The 21071-nt window shown below is 41.2% G+C and overlaps 1 protein-coding gene across 4 annotated transcripts in view; it reads left to right on the forward strand.

Annotated features, from left to right (window-relative positions):
- ST8SIA4 (ST8 alpha-N-acetyl-neuraminide alpha-2,8-sialyltransferase 4) overlaps positions 1–21071 on the forward strand; it is a 103252-nt gene that overhangs the window by 16991 nt on the left and 65190 nt on the right. For all 4 annotated transcript variants that reach the window (XM_075932075.1, XM_006128785.4, XM_075932077.1 and 1 more), the window contains exon 3: positions 8826–9083. In XM_075932075.1, the coding sequence (XP_075788190.1) occupies positions 8826–9083 (258 nt within the window). The remainder of the gene's footprint in view (positions 1–8825; positions 9084–21071) is intronic.

Consider the following 21071-nt stretch of genomic DNA (forward strand, 5'->3'; position numbering starts at 1 on the left):
ACATGCCATTTTTTATAGACTGCAAAAAGCTCATTGCAGTTACTAAATGTGTACATTTTTAAATGTACACGTATTTAAAGCAATTGTTAAAACTGCGTATTTAAAGTCAGTTAAGTCCCTTCTTAGTGATCACTAGGCATAGTGAGAGCCTGGAAAAATATTAAAAATTGGCTAACTGAACTAAACTGCACATTTTTTTTCTCTCTCCTTTGGAATTGTTAAAAATTAAATAGCCTGGGAGACAGATGCAGTTCTAGCCAATTGGAGGCTTTAAGCAGAGAAACTTCTCAACATAAACTTAAAAAAAAAGCAAATAGGGGGCTGCTTAGGGCCTTAAGCAAATGTTTTATCTGTTTGTCTAGAGTCAGTGTTGCTAGGCAATATCCAAACTTTTAGCTAACTAGGCATTTGGATAAACGGAAGTGTTATTAACTAAGCTAGGACTACATGTGAGGTACTGTGTGTTTTGGATAAATAGTATTTGCAAATAACTGGAATTATATAATACTTTCAGTTCAGATGCATAGTTGAAGGCAAGTTGAATTGTTCCCTTTGAAACAATATTTTTGATTCTCCCTTGTAATGTAATATAATATTAATATAAAACAGTCTGTGCAGTCACATAGGACCACAGCCTGCTTTTAGAGACATGTGTGCAAGACTTGTTTAGGAGTGAGAATTGTGAGCATGTGGAGGGGGAAAAGTGTTCATCTAACTCTATTCAGCCAGATAAAGGAAGGTAACTTAAGAACACCCTTTTTGGGGAGAAAGCATCATTTAATTAACAACAAATGTGTTCTAACTAAATCTTTCATAACTAATTTTGAAATTAAGAACCTCCTTCTGCATTCTGGATGGTGTATGCTTAATATTTAGTAAGAGCTAGGCTAATGTTTTGCAAGGTCCAGACCTCTCAGTGTAGTTCAAATACCTTAACTTTGTAGTGTTTCTGGGATTGGTCTGGCTTCCTTTGATATTTATGGTGCTCTTTTGCAATCTCTTCTTATGAGTCGTTTCTACTAGAGATAACTAGAAGAATACCCCATATTTTTTCAGAAAACTAGAAGTTGCAGTTCTAGCTGTCTTGGGGTTGTGAGTCATCTTGGGCACATCTGTACTTACCATACTAGTGATGCTCTGGAAGTCGATCTTCTAACATTCAAGTTAGTGGGTCTTGTATAAACCCATAAATCAAATGCTGAGTCCAGCCCTCACCGGCATCCAGTACACCCCCTTCTGTGAGGAATAAGGGAAGCTGACAGGAGCATTGGCTCCTGTCGGCCTCTTGCTGTGTGGATGCCGCTACTACTCTGCTTAAGGTAAGCTGACTCCAGATACACATTATGCATAGGTGAAATTGCGTACCTTAAGCTGACCTGCCTGGTCTAGTATAGGCCTTGTATAGGCCCTTGGGAGGTAAGCAAAAGTGTGTGGTCCCTGTGATTTTAATCAAGAAAATCAGCCAATATTTAGTGGACTACAAATCAATGCAGAGCCTACAGGTTCAAACACTTTACCCACCCAACTCTTCTTCTGCCTGCACAATTCTCAGGCATAGGCTGGAGAAGCCACCATTGTTTATGGTACTATGGCACAGTACAAATACTGTAATTTATCACTAGAAAGCTCAATATGTATATTAAGAAAAAATGCCAGCTTATCTAAAAGGAGATCATAGAATATCTATCAGAAAGAAATAAATCTCATTGCTAATAACTACTTATGGGGTGTTAATCTGCAGTTATGCCTAAAGTTTTGATGATCTGAACTTCCAATTTCAGTTTCTAAGAGAATTTTCCTATAAATGAGCATGTCAGTAAAAGAGATGTCTTGTGAACTTGTCCTCTAAACAAAACCACAGTTTTGGTGAATTACATTTTATTCAGATTATTCCCATACATATGTATTCCATTAATTTTTAATGGGAGTGGAATCAGGACCTTCATGCATTTAAAAGTAATTTGATAACTAGTGAGTTTAGGCCGGGTGGGCAATAATTTTTGCCCAGGGGCCACTTCAAAAATTTTTGAAGTAGCCCTGGGCCACCCTGGAAGGGATGGGACCTAAACAGGAAGGGGTGGGGCTCCCCCACTCTCAGGCCAGTCAGGGGCGGGGAAGCACCCTAAGTCTTCTCCCGCCCTGCGAGAAGCACGTGGCACTCTGAAGTGCTGTGGGCTACTTGCAGGGCTGGGACAGGGTGAAGGAAGCTTCATGCCGCTTCCCCCATCCTGAGGCCCGCAGGGCAGAGAAAGCTTTGGGCGCTCCCCTGCCTCCAGGCCCTAACTACGCATTCATTAATTACACATTCAAATTAATAAGTACATGTCAAGTTCAAGATATGGCTCTTTCTAGCTAATCTTTTCCAAGTTAATAGAGATAGAAAGTTACAGTAGACTTCCGATAATCCAGAACCTATGGGACCTAGGTGATGCCGGATTATCAAATATGCCGGACTATCAGGAGGTACTATAAGATGGTTATATACTGTATATAAAGTGTTCTTAACGCTTTTTATTGTACATACTATATACAGTATACTGTAATGTTTTAGTTTTTTAAGCCTTTTTTACCCTTTTTGCTCAGTTCAGCTGCTGCCGCTATTATCTTGACTCATTTTTTGCTGAAGCTCACTCACTAGGCTCTTGCCATTTTGATGCCGGACTGTCGGAGTGCTGGACTATTGGATGCCAGACTATTGGAGTTTTACTATGTCTCTTTAGTTTGTATACAGTACCTATGCACAGGGAAATCCTGTTGCAAGCAAATATAGCTGTGCATTTGTTAACACAAATAGGAAGGGGCCACCTTATTAACTGAAAGGGGGTTTCATAGGTATTGAAAGTGAATACTGCTGTTACCCTTTTTCCCCCATGATTCGTATTTCACTTACTTTCACCTAATCACTGAGGGTTTCTATTGTGGCCATCATCGTTCTAGCTGTAGTCACTATTTCCTTTAAAAAGCCCCAGCTCTGAAAGCTGTATTCACATGTAACAAATTTTTTTACCAGGCTTTTAACACTATCTGTACAAATGTTTCTTTTATTCTTTTTCACAGTCTACTCATTTATATCTCTGTTGCAGGAGCCCCCCAAGACTGGGTGCATCAAACCCACCTGGCTCGTAAATCCTATTAAATGTACAGGCTGGAGAAAAGAGTGTCTTTCTACCTCCCCCTAGCTCTTCCTCTCCACCTCTCTCCCCTCCAAAAAAACCACCCTGGCCTTTCCATTTAACAAATGTTTAAGGCATTGAAGGTTTTAATATCTCCCACTTGGCTTCATTATTCTCGGTCCTTCATGCATGCCACATCATCAGATGTACGTGCTTTGATACTATTTCATACAGATATAAGCCCTAAAATAGAATCTAAAAGTTTTTCTCTCAGTTTCAGTTAGATTTAAGATAGAGATAACATTAGAAATTTTTTTACCATGTTTCACTTCCCCTTAAAGATAAGGAAAATTCCATCATTGGAAATATTTTATAACCAGTTTCGTTGTGAGACATTTTCATCTATCTTGAGGCAGTATACAGGGTAGCTGACTGGTCTACATGATGTTGCTATATTTTTGTCCCTTCACCCCAGAGAATATTCTCTCATTTCTTTTTCCCAGTAGGTACTTCTTAATAGCTTGTTCAGTAGTTAGAACAGTAGGATGATTTTCCTGGTAAATATTGATTCTGTTCTAAGGATTAGCCATGCAGTGTCCTTAAACTACATAAAAATAGCATTTTCTTAAGTTAAAAAAGTGCTTGTTGTGCATTAAGAGTATTCTCTGGTGACTTTAATGACAAAAATATGTCTCCTAGAACTTTTTTCTCCTGTTAGAGTTGTAGAACCAATGAGATAAAACATCTTTTGAGAGAGAGCACCATTTAATTGCTAACAAATATGCTTTAATTAAATGTGTGTCTATAACCAATTTTGAAATTAAGAACCCTCTTCTACCTTCCAGATGGTGTATGCATAAGGAGCAGTCTCCAGTCACTCTTTAGGAAGAGTTAGGTTAATGTTTTTGCCTGGTCAGAGTAGTTCTAACACCACTTCCACGTTCTGGCCAATTAAATATCTACTTAACTTTAGACCTTTAGTTAAGTAAGTAATTCATTGAATAGAGATGGACTTAAACATGTGCTTAAATTCTTTGCTGATTTGGGATTTGTAGCTGGTAATATTTGTATAATTGGACTCTGACAGAATGGACCAAATTCTTTCCCGTCTTCTGCATTACCAAGATAACTATTGAGGCCCAGTCCAAATGTAAAGTTACACTAGTTAAATTACAGATGTGATTTTTAAACTACTGAAGCTAAATTACTGCAGCTGTTGGCGTGGATACTCTTAGATTGGTTTAAACCTGGCTGTTGGGCTTGTAGAGCTACAAATGAAACTGATATAAATCAGATTTAAATCTTTGAGTGTCCACAGAAAGATACTCTTGATTTGAGTTAATGATGGCTTATTTTGGTTCATCTAAAGCTATTTCTAATTTACTTAAGATAAACCAAAATAAGCAAATATTAAGCCAAAATTAGTGCTTATATTAGGGTCTGCACCAGTATAACCGAGCTTACAATCATAGAAAACTAGAAGGGACCTTGAGAGGTCATCAAGTCCAAGCGCCATCTAGATCAGCCCTGCTAGAGGTCTATCCAACCTGCTCTTGAATATCTCCAGTGATAAAGATTCCCCCACCTCCCTAGGCAACTTATTCCAGTGTTTAATCACCCTGACGGGAAGTTTTTCCTCATGTCTAACCTAAACCTCCCTAAACCTGCAATTTAAGCCCATTGCTTCTTGTCCTATCCTCAGAGGCCAATGAGAACAATTTCCCCCCCTCCTGCTTGTAACACCCTTTTAGTCACCATCTTTCTTGAAATGTGGTGCCCAGAACTGGGTACAGTACTCCAACTGAGGCCTAATCAGGGCAGAGTAGAATGGAAGAATCACTTCTCGTGTCTTGCATCTATTATTGCATCCCAAAATATTTTTTTTCAATAGTTTCAGTGTTGACTCATATTTAGCTTGCAGTCCTCTATGACCCTAGATCCCTTTCTGCAATACTTCTTCCTACACAGTTGCTTTGCATTCTGTATGTGTGAAACTGATTGTTCCTTCCTAAGTGGAGTACTTTATTAAACTTCATCCTAATTACGTCAGACCACTTCTCCAGTTTGTCCAGATCTCTTTGAATTATGACCTTATCCTCCAAAGGACTTGCAACACCTCCCAGCTTGGCATCATCTGCAAACTTAAGTGTGCCATCATCTAAATCTTCGATGAAGATCTTGAAGAGAACCAATCCCAAAACAGACCCCTCTGGAACCCCACTTATTATGCCCTTCCAGCATGACTGAGAACCATTAATAACTACTCTCTGAGAACAGTTATCCAGCCAGTTATGCACCCACCTTATAGTAACCTCATCTAGGTTGCATTTTCCTAGTTTGTTAATAAGAAGGTCATGCAAGACAGAATCAAATTCTTCACTAAAATCTAGGTATACCATTTACACCTCCTCCCCCTTATCCATAAGACTTGTTATCCTATCAAAGAAAGATATCAGATTGATCTGACATAATTTGTTCTTTACAAATCCATGCTGGATGTTACCTATCACCTTTATTATCCTTCCATATGTTTGCAAATGAATTTCTTAATTATTTGCTCCATTATCTTCCTTGGTACAGAAGTTAAACTGACTGGTCTGTAGTTTTCTGGATTCTTATTTTCCTTTTTATAGATAGGCACTATATTTGGCTTTTTTCAGTCTCTGGAATCTCTTAATGAACTTGTTTCATTAAACCACTGCAAGTTTGTAGGTGAGGCTTAAATTGAATTTAAACTGATTTAAGTTAGTGCTGCAACTTGTGTGTAGACAAATACTAAAAGAATTATACATGTGCAAGCACACTGAATACTTATACCAAGTTGGTTCTTACAACTGAAGGACATGGTGATTAGAGGAATTCTTCAAACCTTTCAAAAGTACAGTTCCAATGTGATAATGAATCTCATTTAAAAAAGTCACTGGGGAAATCCAGACTATCTCCTGCTAATTTTCATGTCAGAAGTGCTTGGTTTACAAGTTTAAAAATGGTTTTGTCTAACTGCCATCCATGATGACTTGATCAAGTCAGGGAGAACCATGCTGATTCATTCATTGATTTTTTTTATTATTATTATTTTTTAAAACACAAGGGCTACATTGAAATTCTTGTAAATATTTTTTTAGCTTACAGGTTGCTAATAGCATGATAATAGCAGTTCGTTTTGGAATCTGTGCATTAACTCATATGCCAAATAGTTCTCAAAAATGCTACTCAAAACCAGTTACCATGCATATACTCTGTCCAACTTTTAAACCTTGAATCTTTGGTCACTTAGATAAGTAATTGCTTATCACATTTAACTTTTTAATTAAGAGATTTCTAATGGAGTCTTAGCATATCTTTATAGCACCTGAAATGCCAGACTCTGATACTGTGGGATTGAAAATCATAGAGCTAGAAGAGACCTCAGAAGGTCATCAAGTCCAGCCCCCTGTTCTAGGCAGGACCAATCCCAACTAAATCAACCCAGCCAGGGCTTTGTCAAGCCGAGACTTAAACACCTCTAGGGATGGAGACTCCACTACTTCCCTAGTTAACCCATTCCAGTGCTTCACCACCCTCCTAGTGAAATAGTTTTTCCTAATATCCAACCTGGACCTCTCCCGCCACAACTTGAGACCATTGCTCCTTGTTCTGCCATCTGTCACCACTGAACAGCCTTTCTCCATCCTCTTTGGAACCTCCCTTCAGGAAGTTGAAGGCTGCTATCAAATCCCCCCTCACTCTTTGCTTCTGCAGACTAAACAGACCCAAATCCCTCAGCTTCTCCTCATAAGTCATATGCTCCAGCCCCCTAATCATTTTGGTTGCCCTCCGCTGGACCCTCTCCAATGTGTCCACATTCTTTTTGTTGGGGGGGGGGGGCCCAGAACTGGACATAATACTTCAGATGTGGCCTCACCAAAGCCGAATAAAGGGGAATAATGACATCTCTGGGTCTGCTGGCAATGCTCCTCTTAATGCAGCCTAATATGCCATTAGCCTTCTTGGCTACAAGGGCACACTGTTGACTCATATCCAGCTTCTCATCCACTGTAACCCCCAGGTCCTTTTCTGCAGAACTACTACTTAACTGGTTGGTCCCCAGCTTGTAACTATGCTTGGGATTCTTCCGTCCCAAGTGCAGGACTCTACACTTGTCCTTGTTGAACCTCATCAGATTTCTTGTGGCCCAATCCTCCAATTTGTCTAAGTCACTCTGGACCCTATCTCTGCCCTCCAGCGTATCTACCTCTCCCCCTAGCTTAGTGTCATCCGCAAACTTGCTGAGGGTGCAATCCATCCCCTCATCCAGGTCATTAATAAAGATATTGAACAAAACCTTGGGGCACTCTGCTAGAAACTGATCACCATCCTGACATCGAACTGTTGATCACTACCCTCTGGGCCCAGCCTTCTAGCCATCTTTCTATCCATCTTACCGTCCATTTATCCAATCCACATTCCCTTAACTTGCTGGCAAGAATATTGTGGGAGACCATATCAAAAGCCTTGCTAAAGTCAAGGTATATAACATCCACTGACTTTCCCATGTCCACCTAGCCAGTTACCTCATCACAGAAGCTAATCAGATTGGTCAGTCATGACTTGCCCTTTGTGAATCCATGCTGACTATTCCTAATCACTTTCCTCTCTTCCAAGTGTCTCAAAATGGATTCCTTAAGGATCCCTTCCATGATTTTTCCAGGAACAGAGGTAAGACTGACCGGCCTATAGTTCCCTGGATCGTCCTTCTTCCCTTTTTTGAAGATGGGCACTACATTTGCCTTTTTCAAATCATCCAGGACCTCTCCCGATCGCCACGACTTTTCAAAGATAATAGCCAAAGGCTCCTCAATGACATTTGTCAACTCCCTCAGCACCCTCCGATGCATTAAGTCCGGACCCATGGATTTGTGTACGTTTAGCTTTTCTAAATAGCTCCTAACCTGTTCTTTACCCACCATGGGCTGTCCATCTTCATCCCATCTTGTGTCACTTAGCGCAGAAGTCCAGGAGCTGACCTTGTCCATGAATACAGAGGCAAAGAAAGCATTGAGTACTTCAGCTTTCCCCACATTTGTCACTTGGTTAACTAATTCATCTAGTAGGGGCTCTACACCTTCTCTGATCACCTTCTTCTTGTTAACATGCCTGTAGAAACCTTTCTTGTTATCCTTCACATTTTTAGCCAGTCGCAATTCCATTTGCGCTTTCGCCTTCCTGATAACCCCCCGGCATTCTCGAGCTATACATTTAAACTCCTCCCTGGTCATTTGTCCAAGTTTCCACTTTTTGTAAGCTTCCTTTTTGTGCTTAAGTTCACCAAGGATTTCCACTGTAAGTCAATCTGGTCTCCTACCATGTTTGCCTCTCTTGCTATGCGTCGGGATGGTTTCTTTCTGTGCCTTCAATAAGGCTTCTTTAAAATACTGCCAGCTGTCCTGGACTCCTTTCCCCTTAATGTTAGCATCCCAGAGGATTCTGCCCATCAGATCTGAGGGAGTCAAAATCTGCTTTTTTGAAGTCCATGGTGTGTATTTTACTACTCTCTTTTCTTCCTTTGGTCAGGATCCTGAAATCTACCATCTCATCATCACTGCTTCCCAGGTTGTCACCCACCTCCGCTTTCCCCTCTGAAACCTCACACTGTTCTATGTTATGTTTTTTAACCCTATTTTTAAAAGATGGCCTAACTGTGGAATGAATGTTGTTTGTGTTTCAAAATAGGAAGAATATTCTTCGATTTTTGGATGCTGAAAGAGATGTCTCAGTCGTTAAAAGCAGCTTCAAGCCAGGAGATGTAATTCACTATGTGCTAGACAGACGTCGCACCCTGAACATTTCTCAGGATTTGCATAGCCTCCTTCCTGAAGTTTCACCAATGAAGAACCGACGGTTTAAAACTTGTGCAGTTGTGGGCAATTCTGGCATCCTCCTGGACAGTGAATGTGGAAAGGAGATTGACAGCCATGACTTTGTAATAAGGTGAGCTTTTATCTGCAACTGGGGATTATAACCTGCTGTCTGTCTGTCTCTTGGGGTGGGAGGGAGGGATGGGAAAGAGACAGAAATGCTTTAATCTGAGATCAGTTTCAGGTCTTATTTGGAATTACTGAGTAATTGATCTGAAATGATAGGCATCACACAATGAAAATAAATGTCTATACATTTTTGGTATAGAAAAAACAAGCTTACTTGTATATTGAAAGTGAGAGGTCTCCAAACTTGGAGGTAGAAGAGAGATTAATATTTTCTGTGTGCGTGTGTGTGCGCGCGCGCGTGTTCGGTTTTATTCCAGATAAAATCATTACTCTGATAGTTGGTTCTGTGACAAAAATATTTTTTCCCAAAATCTTTTTCTGACTCTTGTCTGGTGTATATATGGCCTAGCAATAAATTACTTTATATATAGTAGGTGGGGCAGAATTTCATTGTCATGCATTGGAATTTAGCTGGATGGCTTCTGATAAGGACACATCTATCTTGCTACACACTGCACTGAAAAATGTTCCCAGAGCATGTACAAAATTTCATATAATCCATATGTGTGTAAACACTCAAACCATACTCAGTTTCCACAAAAATTTGTCTTAGGACTTCAAAGATCAGTGGCAAATTAAGAGCACTATTTGGCAAATCATCATTATATGACCATACATTAATTTACACAAAAAAGATAAATATGCTTTTTAGGCAAAATCTCTGATATGGGACAAGGAGGGTGAAATGGTGATGATAGTGAATTACTATATATGTAGTTATTTCACATCATTGCTCCTATTCTTGGTTTTCCTTTTCTGATACAAAGCTGGCGGTCAGAAAAAACTTGAAAGGATGGGGTCTGCAAAAGGAAAAAATATATAGTTCTTTTGATAATGTTGAGAATGGGATTTTCAAAAGCTTTCAGTGGAATTTGGACATCTAACTCCTTTAGGCAGCTTTGAAATGCATGCTTTAAAAAAAATCCCATCACCTTTTTCCTAATACAGTAGTAATGATTGCAGGAATGATTCATTAGTATTTTCTTCAAAGGCATAATTTTAGGCTTGAATAGAGAAACACATCAAGTTTTTTCAACAAGACTTAAGAAAACCTCATTAATATATTGGTCAACCTGAAATGCATTTCCTCATCATGTACTTCATCAGTTGTATTCATCTATAAAAAAAGCAATTTTGCAAAGATGCCAATAAGACTGAAAGTAAATCCTTTGAACTCTAGTGTGGAAAAATGCTATATGCCACTCTAGAGTTGAGACACATCAGTTGTTTCTGTACCTTGCTACCTGAAGGGGCTGACTGACTTTCGACAGTGACTCTGCAGAAAGCTGGGAGGACATAAGCAAGAAAAGTATCAAGAGTTGGAAGTTATAGTATGATGTCTGTCTGCACACTCTGCCTTTCACTCTGTTCGTTTTGTCCTACAACACATGACCAAGACACTGTACGTACAGATATAAGAGCTGTGTTTTTATTTTGGAATTATTTTGGAGTTATTTTAGTCACTGGCCAGACCCTGACCTTTCCCTTTCATGTTTCTCTTGGCAGAGTCAAAGGCTATGTCTAGACTGCAGCGTTATACAGGCAGTCCCCGGGTTACGTACAAGATAGGGACTGTAGGTTTGTTCTTAAGTTGAATTTGTATGTAAGTCGGAACTGGTACATATTGTAGGGGAAACTCTAGCCAAACATTTCTCCAGAGCTCAGTTTTATTCTCCCACACCTCACTTCCCTCAGTCCTTTATTCTCAAGCTGAGGTGTCTGCTGAGAAAAGCCGCTCCACGTCTCCCTGGTCTGCTGGGGGGCGGCGCTAGCTTCGCGTCTCCCTGGTCTGCTGGAGGGAAGCAGCTAGTGCGGGGTTGCCTCACCCTGTTTGTAAGTAGGGATCCGATGTAAGTCGGATCCATGTAACCCGGGGACTGCCTGTATTGGAAAAAGATACTCCAATTAAGAACTGCAATTTGCGTATCTTTTTCCACTCTTCTTTCTCCCCCCTCTCCATACCTCCCCAGAAGAGGCTTTTCCAAAACTTGGCCCATCATCAGGGGGCGAAATTTCAGAAAAACATCCTCTTTCGGAACATCCCTTACTCTGCATACAATGAGGAATATACAGGGATACCGAAAACATGTTTGCTTTTTCAGAAATTGTTGAGAGTAGCGGATGCATTCCTTGGATGCAGCAGAGCTTTTCTGGGATACTTCTGGTATCCCACAAAAGCTCTGCAGTGTAGACATAGCCAAAGTGTTCCCAATACAAGTTAGAACCACTACTTGTAGTGGAGAGACTTCATTATAAACTGTCCATTGCCTAACTGCATTTAACCGATAGCTTTTTTGTTGTTGTTATACCCTTTTCAGGTTTAATGTGTTTGACTTGACAGGCTGCATAATGGGACAGATGTCCTTCAGAAAATCTGGTATCCTTTGTGAAAACAACTTATGATTGTCCCTCAAAAAGCCCTGGATTCGGCAAAGTACCTAAGCACATATTTAACTTCAACAGGGATTAAGCACATGATTAAAGTTAAAAACTTATCACTAAGACCTCTTCTGCCCATCGTCAAATCACTTAGCTAGTAGTAAAACTAGAGGATGAGAACTAATATGAATTTTGAACTAACAAAGAATTTGAGACTGATGGAATAAAGATACACTTTTGCAAACACAATCTACAGATATTTAGCCTGTGAATAAAAGGAAAATGCTCCCTGATGTTTAATATTGAACTTTATCAAAGCTTGCAATTCCATCATTTAGATTGGCAGCACATATATCACTTCAATGCAATACCACCATATCAGAGGAACAAGCATAATAATTAGTATATCCACTAATCCAGAATATGGTCAGGTTATTCAGGAGTACTTACTCTTTATTCACAAGAAGGATGGATGTGTACATGAGACTTTGGAGCATGTGTGGTACAGATATTTTATTCACAACTCAGACTTGAACACGCTTCAGAAGTGGCCAGAACGTGTATGGCTAAAGTATGTTGCAAGGCTTTTCACTGCTTAAAGTATATAGTAAGGAAGTCCTTTAGGAATTATAGGAGAAGAGTGAACATATCTTTTTGTTGGAAAAAGGAGAGACGGGAACCTAATAAGAGTACGCAGCACTTCATGCTGGATAACCTTATTGCTGTAAGGGCTCAGGAATAAACTCCATCATGACTTTGCTGATTTCTTTGCTTTTGGTTGGTGTCTCTAAAAATAAACGTTTTCTATTTGTTTCTCACATTTAGCTTATTTTGAAAAGAGCAGTTGTATAATGTACATGCTATATTGGCTCTGCTCTTGAGGATACAAACTAACAAAGAAAGCTTCTGTAGGTTCTAACGTTTTTGTGTAGTATGAGCAGTATGAGCAAATAATCTTAGGTATACCATTTTGTTGAATATATAATTGTCAGTTTTGGTAATGTTTTGAATCTTAAGAGATTGGAAGTAAATAAGAAAAAGCATGTGTATGATTTATTAAAAGTATATCTTTATCACACTACCCATAATATCAGTGTTATTGTTCGTTGGTTGGTGAAAATGAGGCCAAATTCTGAGGGTAGTGAGGGTACTTCAGATATTCTGTAATATTTGGATTATGATACAGTAAATCCAGCAATCTAGCATTAGAATATGATAGAATATGATGGAATTGGATACTACATTTAAAGGTGACCTGAAAATATTACTTTAATGCAATACAGGCATTATCAAGGGTAGAAGAGAGCCTTCCATATGTAGCTTATTTTCATTGTATAGTGTCTCATTTCCATGGTCATTAATAACTCCTCTCCCCTCCCCTCTGACATCATTGTGCTGTGTGCTGCTCATGTCAGACCTGGCACTGGAAGCTAGCTAAAGGAGAAAATAACTAGTTTTGTGTTTAGAATGTTTTTGTTAAGCCAGACTTTTAAAAATAGATACCTGTCTGTTCCAGTGTGTGCCTCTCTATTAGGTAACGGTGCTAGTAAATTATACAATTGCAATAATCTGATTACCACTAACTGCTCTAAAAGTGCATATGCAAACATGCATTTGTTTGCAAATGCTACTGTATGCTTTGTAAGTGTAACTATCTGTTTCTACCCTACATATTGCACATCTTAAGCAGTGATTTTTCTCAAAAATAGCAACTCTGCACACACAGAACTAGACTCCCTTCACTTGGCAGTATAAATCAGGAGTAACTACTTGAAAGTCAAGGGGCTAGATATTTTCCTGGTGTAAAGTGGCTTGATTCTGTGGAATTCAGCAAAACTACAACAGATTAAGCATCAGAAGGTCTGACCCAGTTGATTTAACTTGGTGAGAGAAGAGAATTGGGCCTGTGTTCTCTTGAAATGGTAATGATTGCAAATTATTTCCTCTCGAGTCTATCCTTGTCACCTTTTAAAACTAAGTGTATAGAAGTAAATTAACAGTGATCCCTGCATCTACGGTAGTGATGTGATAAATCACAGCATGTACCATTTCTGTATGATACCTTGAAAAGGTTCCTTAACTCTAAAAACACCTGTCACTCTATGAAAAGGATTCAATGCTGTAAAAAATAAGAGAGCCTGTGAGCTATCAGTGTACTGCTGAAAAATGGCCTGGCTCTACTTGCTGCTGTTTTTCTGTTCTCTAGCTGTTGAATCAGACAGATACAAGATGGTGCTCCTGTGTAAGATTAAAACATGTCAGGCTTATTCCTCCACTGAGGAAAGTTCTAAACAACATTTCTAGTGCTGTTGCTGTCAGGATTTAAAACAAAAAAGTGTGCAGTATGAATCAGTACATCTCTGCAACTGTAAGGACTTTTCTCTTTGGTTTCCTTTTTCTGTGTGTGCATAGTTTTATCATGCTTTTCCATTAGAGATAAATTGCAAGTACTTAGGACATAGCCATAGGGACTACATGTTCTGAATGCCTTCAAATAACGAGGGTAAAATAGGCATTCAGAACACAAATGAATTTAACCTTAACTATTTATGTGTTTAATGTGTCTCAGTCATGGAGTACCAGCTCTCACTGAATGAGGTTTTTCAAGCATGAATTAGGCTAGTGATGTCACACCCACTAAAGAGTGTAGAGTTAACCTTAGTAGGGCAATGAAGTGGCAATTATTTTTTGTTGTGTCGTGGTTAAGATCTTTCTTTAAAAAATGAAATTGTACGCTCTTTGGCATATATTACACAACTATTATAATGTTTCCACGTATGAAAAATGAGAGCTACTTAAGTACCTGCCAAGAAATGAGTTCAGGATTCTTTTGTGTTCCTATAACTGCTCATGATTTCATGAGCACACAAGAGAATTCAGTTTATATTTAGGTTCAGAATTTTAAGAATGCTGAGTAGTTAAGGAAAACACCTTAGTTTTTTCGCCACAGGACTTTAGAGTTCTGATGTCCACTGCAAAAGCTTTGAGTGTGGTTGCAGATATTTTGCATTGCTACAACAAACTAAGGAGCAGATTCTGCCAGTTTTACTGAGGCTACGTGTAATTACATCTCTGTCGACAGAGGGATGTAAATGAGGCACTTCAAAAGTGCATATGAAGCGGGGATTTAAATATCCCATGCTTCATTTGCATAATTGCATCATGGTACTCTTTCAAACAAGCGCCATTTCAAAAGTAAAACCGCAGTCTATACACGGTTCTTTCAAAAACGGCAGGCTTTTTCGAAAGATCCCGTAAACCTCAAAAAATCTCTTGCCCAGACTGCAGGCTCTGGAGTGGGTCTGGGTATGAGGGAATTGGGGTGCAGGAGGAGGCGTCAGGGCTGGGGCCAAAGGATTGAGTGGAGGGTTTGGGTGGGAGGCATAATCTGTCAGTTCCTAGTCAGCAGTGCAGAAAGGCTTCTAAGGCAGAGTTCCTGCCTATCCTGGCACCACGGACCACATTGCACCTGCTGCGCATAGTCTGTGGTGTCGAAAGGCAGGAAGTCTGCCTTAGTGCTCCCACTGGTCACCCTAGAGCAAGGCGACCCAGTGCCTGACATTTCGGCTGTGTCTAGACTGGCCAGCTTTTCCGGAAAAACTTGCCAGCTGTCTACACTGGCTGCTTGAATTTCCGCAAAAGCACTGACTTCCTACTGTAAGAAATCAGTGCTTTTTTTAGAAATACTATGCTGCTCCCGTTTGGGCAAAAGGACCTTTTGTGCAGAACTTTTGCGCAAAAGGGCCAGTGTAGACAGCTGAGATTTGTGTTGTGCAAAAAAGCCCCGATTGCCATTTTTGAGATCGGGGCTTTTTTGCACAAAAGCGCATCTAGATTGGCCACAGACACTTTTCCACAAAAAGTGCTTTTGCGGAAAAGTGTCCATGCCAAGCTAGACGCTCTTTTTTGAAAATGCTTTTAACAGAAAACTTTTCCGTTAAAAGCATTTCCAGAAAATCATGCCAGTCTAGACGTAGCCTTCATGACCCAGTATTGGGTTGTGACCTGTACTTTGAGAACCACTGGGCTCATTGGAGCATTTCAGCTTATCCCTGAGTAAAGGGCAGAATCTGCTGCTCTGTTCAGAGAGCATCTCTTTGATTGTAGTTTGCCTGCTTCCCTCTTGTTTGGAGGGGAAAGTAAGTTCTTGTGAAGTAATTGTCTGGAATAATGGCAACTACTGCATGTATATTAGCAAACTGTTATTGTGCATATAATAGGGATGGAAGGGAGTAGTCAACTACCCATAAGCCTATGCTTATCAGCAGTCGAGTCAACTACTCACATTTCCCCTACTTGCCCTGTTCCTTCTATATCCGAAGTGCTGGGGGGGGGGGGGGGGAGGGGAAGCAGGTTTAAAAGCTGTTCACTCCCAGGACCATTTCTGTGATGCTGCCCATCTTTCACCCCATCGCTGCTGCATCTATCTGAGGGAGAGGGGAGCAGGGGTTGCTACTGGATGGGCAGGCAGCCTGACTCAGTCCCGATTGGTGCCAAACCCAGCTATGGCTCTGCAATTTATAAGGTGGTAGGAGCAGGCTGCCTGCCCCCCCCCCGGCTGCTACTACATTTTAAATGCAGAACCACCACAGGCTCATCATTTAAAATGTAGTAGGAGGAATCTGCCCAGCTCCTACTGACTTTTAAATTGCATAGTCACAGTGAGGTTTGGTCCCAAACCCAGCATGAGCCAGGCTGCCTATCGACTAATTGAGTAGCTGATAGAATTTTTATTGACTACTTGATTGTTTAAATACCCCCCTCTTAGCACTGCCGGCACAAACCAACCAAATGTTAATTTTAATAGCAGATCTTCCATGGAGATGTAGACTGGTCAGAGAAAAAGTCTTTGTTCATTATATTCCGTAATCTTGACTCCCTTATACTCAGAATTGTTCACATACTAAACATGTAATCATCTTGGGTTTGTAATTCACATTTTGAATTATATTTTACCAGAATTTATTTATGTATATATGATTGCAGTCCTTACTTGTACAACTGGTTCCATTTGCTTTATATAGAAAAATCATGCATCACTTGCAGTGAGAGACTTAAAAAAAAAAAAAAAACAAAAAAAAACCTTGCCCCAAGGTCTGTTCAAGTGAGTAAGGGTTTGTAGGATCACTTTGCATGAAACTACTCTCTCTCTTAGAGATGTAGAGACATACAGTTTATGTACATATTTCAAGTATTTCTAGTCTACAGGCTAGATAGACGTGTCTTGAATTCAACTGCAAAATGAGTCCCTACTTTCTTGAGGATCATTATTTCCTATATTCAGTGATTCACAAAGTGTCAGTCTGAAATTAGCGCCATTCAGACCCAAAAGGTTTGGTAGGTGGGAGCATATTTTACTCATTCCAGAATAGCAGAATCTTAAAGAAATTTTGCCTGTCGTTTATTGCAGAACATAATTAGATCTCCTTCCAGTTTGTCCAGGATCTGCAAGTGATTAATACTTAATCTTGTACACTTTATGCCTGGTCACACTTCTCCAAATAGCCTCATTGGAGTAGTGATGTGTCACCAATTCACCCCCATTTAATAGTAATTTAATTTCAGTGCCGCCCCCTCCCCCCGCCTGCAAATGATCCACATCAGATTCCTCTGTTTTTATGTTGGTTCATGTGAATACAAATCCAGTAGTTTTGAGTAGAATACTGTTAGTCATGGCTCCCTAGAGGCCTGCTATAATGAAGCCTACAAGTAAAAGCTGCCACTTTGTCAGTGTGCTTGAAGTCCTTTTTGCTCATGTCTCTGTTTTAGTGATGTGATTTGTTTTACTTTATTTTTATTTATTTATTTATAGGGGACAGATGGCAGGGAAGGTTGCACTTTTTTATCTTAAGAGATTTGATGGTTTTTTTATTAATTTTGAATAGACCAGTTAGTTCCACCAATTAATAAAACCCTAAAATATACAGACAAATAACTGACTTGTTCACATACAACTACCTCTCTAAGACAGATTTTATTAGTCTGCACATGCAAAGATGGGGAGTCTGATGGCACCTTAACAGATTTATTAGGGCAGAAGCTTTCATAGCTAAAACCCACTTCATCAGATGAACAAGAGTGGAAATCAGAGACAGGTGTATATATATCTGTTAAGGTGGTATAGGATTCCTTGTTGTTTTTTAAAATCAGACCATGTGGTTCAAGGTACTGTTGACTATGAATCCTTTAACCAGTAGAGTCACCATCTTGAGACAGATCTGAGTAGATCATGACTAAAGTGCCCCACTCTTGCAAGTTGATCTGAGTGGACAGAGCACTGAGCCCATTGATTCAAGTGTTTGCACAAATCCAGCTTGTAGGATCAGGGTCACTGTATATTGTAAGATGAGTTGGTCTCAGACAATTTCATAACATGTTTGTCAAGTTAAAAAACAAGCAAAGATGTGAACTACAAGAAGCAATGGTCTATACCTTCAGTGCTTTTCTGGTTGTGATATAAAGTGTGTGTACACCTATTTAAGTCATTAAAATGATCACTGAGTACCAGTGATTTGAAATAAATAAGTCGTTCATGTTTCTGTCAGTTGAGAAAGTGGAGGGAGGATGGGAAGGGGGAGGCACGTTCAGCCTTTTTGGTTGAGATGGAGTCTAAATGTCTGGTTATGTATGATGTTTTTTGGGGGGCAGCAATTTGAGTGAGGGGGAAGGAATTCGGCTTTGTTTTAACCTCTTTTGAATATAGGTTATTGAACTTGTCTGAATATGATTACCATGTATGACAATCCCCAAACATACCATTCCACATACATAAGCCTTAATCGCATGCTGGTGTAAATTAAAACTGTTCCTAGCTGCTCAGAGCAATGACAGCCCAACCTAGGCTGCAATGCTGCCCAGAATCCACATAGTGCTCCTGTGGGCCCACTACTGGTTTGTTTCTAGCCGTATTACCAGCATGCCTTCTGTGCAGGACTAAGGGGGGAGAGCATTATGTACTAGCCCTATGTTGTGTCTGTGCCAGGAGAATGCAGCTCCTGTGTAGAAGTTGTATGCCTCAGATGGAATCTGTCTTTTGTCAGAGAAATTCTTTAAATGTAGAGATAAGAGAGATACCTTAATAAAGTTACCTATTGTACATTTCTATACCTTCCTAATAGGATTTCCAGATGGTTTCAACAAAAATACCAGACATACTTGACACTACATCACAATCTACATTTCATCTTGCAGTAAAACTCCATTAGTCCGGCATCCAATGCTCCGGGACTCCTGATGGTCCGGCACCATCAGGAACCCGGAAGTGCTGGGGCAGCCGGACAGGCTTCCCCCGTTCAGCTGCTGCTGAAACTGACCAGCAGCTGAATCGGGAACCCAGGGGCAGAGCAGCTGGGGTGCTGCCGGGTTGGTCTCGTAGCGCTGCCCCTCAGGGCCACGGGACCAACCCAGCAGCACCCCAGCTGCTCTTGGGGACGCCTGGGGCAGAGCAGCTGGAGTGCTGCCGGGTTGGTCCCACAGCGCCGCTCCTTGGCGCTACTGGACCAACCCGGCAGCACCCCAGCTGCTCTGCCCCAGGTATCCCCAAGTCAGCCGCTGCTGATACTGATCAGCGACTGATTCCAGAAAGCCAGAGGCAGAGCTGCTCTACCCCAGGCTTCCTGGATTCAGCCCTAGTCAGGTTCAGCAGCAGCTGAATCAGGACGCCTGGGGCAGAGCAGCTGGAGTGCTGCCGGGTTGGTCCCACAGCGCCGCTTCTTGGCGCTACTGGACCAACCCGGCAGCACCCCAGCTGCTCTGCCCCAGGTATCCCCAAGTCAGCCGCTGCTGATACTGATCAGCGACTGATTCCAGAAAGCCAGAGGCAGAGCTGCTCTGCCCCAGGCGTCCTGGATTCAGCCCTAGTCAGGTTCAGCAGCGGCTGAATCAGGACGCCTGGGGCAGAGCAGCTGGAAGGCTGCTGGGTTGGTCCCCGCAGCGCTGAGGTTTGGCACTACTGGACCAACTCGGCAGCACCCCAGCTGTCCCAGATTCAGCCGCTGCTGAAATTGACCAGCAGCTGACTCCAGGAAGCCCGAGGCAGAGCTGCTCTGCCCCGCCCCAGCTTCCTGGAATCAGCCGCTGGTCAGTTTCAGCAGCAGCTGACTTGGGTACATCTGGGACAGAGCAGCTGGGGGGCTACCGGGTTGGTCTGTTCTGCCCCCAGCTTCCCCGATTCAGCCGCTGGTCAGTTTTAGCAGTGGCTAAATCGGTGAAGCTGGGGGCAGAGCAGCTCCAATGGTCCGGCTGCCCGGAGCACTTCCGGGTTCCTGATGGTGCCAGACCATCAGATGCCGGACCATCGGAGTTTTACTGTAATTGGAACTTAATAAACAACTATGGGTTTTTTTCTCAAGAAGGTTTGCTCTTAACTTGATAGGAACAGGAGGTAAGAAAGGGATAGAAAATTTCTTTTCATTGCTAAAGCATGCAGATACAACAATGAATCAACAGGCAGAAAGCTGACAATTTTATAAACTCTTCAGAGCAGACTGCACTTTAAGGTATTGTATGATAGACAATTTCAATAAAATTTAAAACTCTTTGCTGCTTCTTCTGCAAATGCTTCAGTCCATTGTCCTCTTTCTGCAAATTTTTCTGTTGTGGAGTAAAAGCGCTTTGAGTACAGTATGTGAGCAGTGAGTGAGAAGAGTAGTGTCTTGAATAATATTGCTCACTTCACTTAGTGTTTACCTATGCATCTGCCCCAGATTTCTCTATTCTCCTTTCAATGTCTTAGCAAAAATTTGGCTGTAGACCTCTGTGGCACAAGATTTAGGATGACACTTTCCTCTTACTTTGTGTTTGGATAAAAATATCTTGGCTTGTGGTCTGGCAACATCTGTGGTCCAGTGTGTTTTTTAGTTAGCCAAATGTCCACTTATCATGAATGCAGCCAAGTTTCCTGCAGTCCATAAAGTTTGTTTACAGCCACTAGTCCTTGTTCTCAATGTTCTATACTGTTATTTAGCTCTAATTTACCCTAAATGTCTTCTAAGAGCCCAGAAGGTGTTGGTAATGCTGCTAGACAATACTGACCTCGTGTGATTTGGCAAATTCTTTGGTTTGACACTATTCAGGTCCCCAGGTTGCTGGACTAGAGAGGTTCAACCTGCAAATTTAGAGTACAGGCAGTCCCCAGGTTACGTACAAGATAGGGACTGTAGGTTTGTTCTTAAGTTGAATTTGTATGTAAGTCGGAACTGGTACATATTGTAGGGGAAACTCTAGCCAAACATTTCTCCAGAGCTCAGTTTTATTCTCCCACACCTCACTTCCCTCAGTCCTTTATTCTCAAGCTGAGGTGTCTGCTGAGAAAAGCCGCTCCGCGTCTCCCTGGTCTGCTGGAGATAGGTGAGGGGGGGCGCTAGCTTCGCGTCTCCCTGGTCTGCTGGGGGGAAGCAGCTAGTGTGGAGTTGCCTCACCCTGTTTGTAAGTAGGGATCCGATGTAAGTCGGATCCATGTAACCCGGGGACTGCCTGTATCACAAATATTGATGGCAGTCTGAAGGCAACCTTCAGCTTTGGCTGATGCTTTCTCATTATCCATTCTGGTGCT

The sequence above is a fragment of the Pelodiscus sinensis genome, chromosome 6 (genome assembly GCF_049634645.1).
Source record: "Pelodiscus sinensis isolate JC-2024 chromosome 6, ASM4963464v1, whole genome shotgun sequence".
Lineage (NCBI taxonomy): Eukaryota > Metazoa > Chordata > Testudines > Trionychidae > Pelodiscus > Pelodiscus sinensis.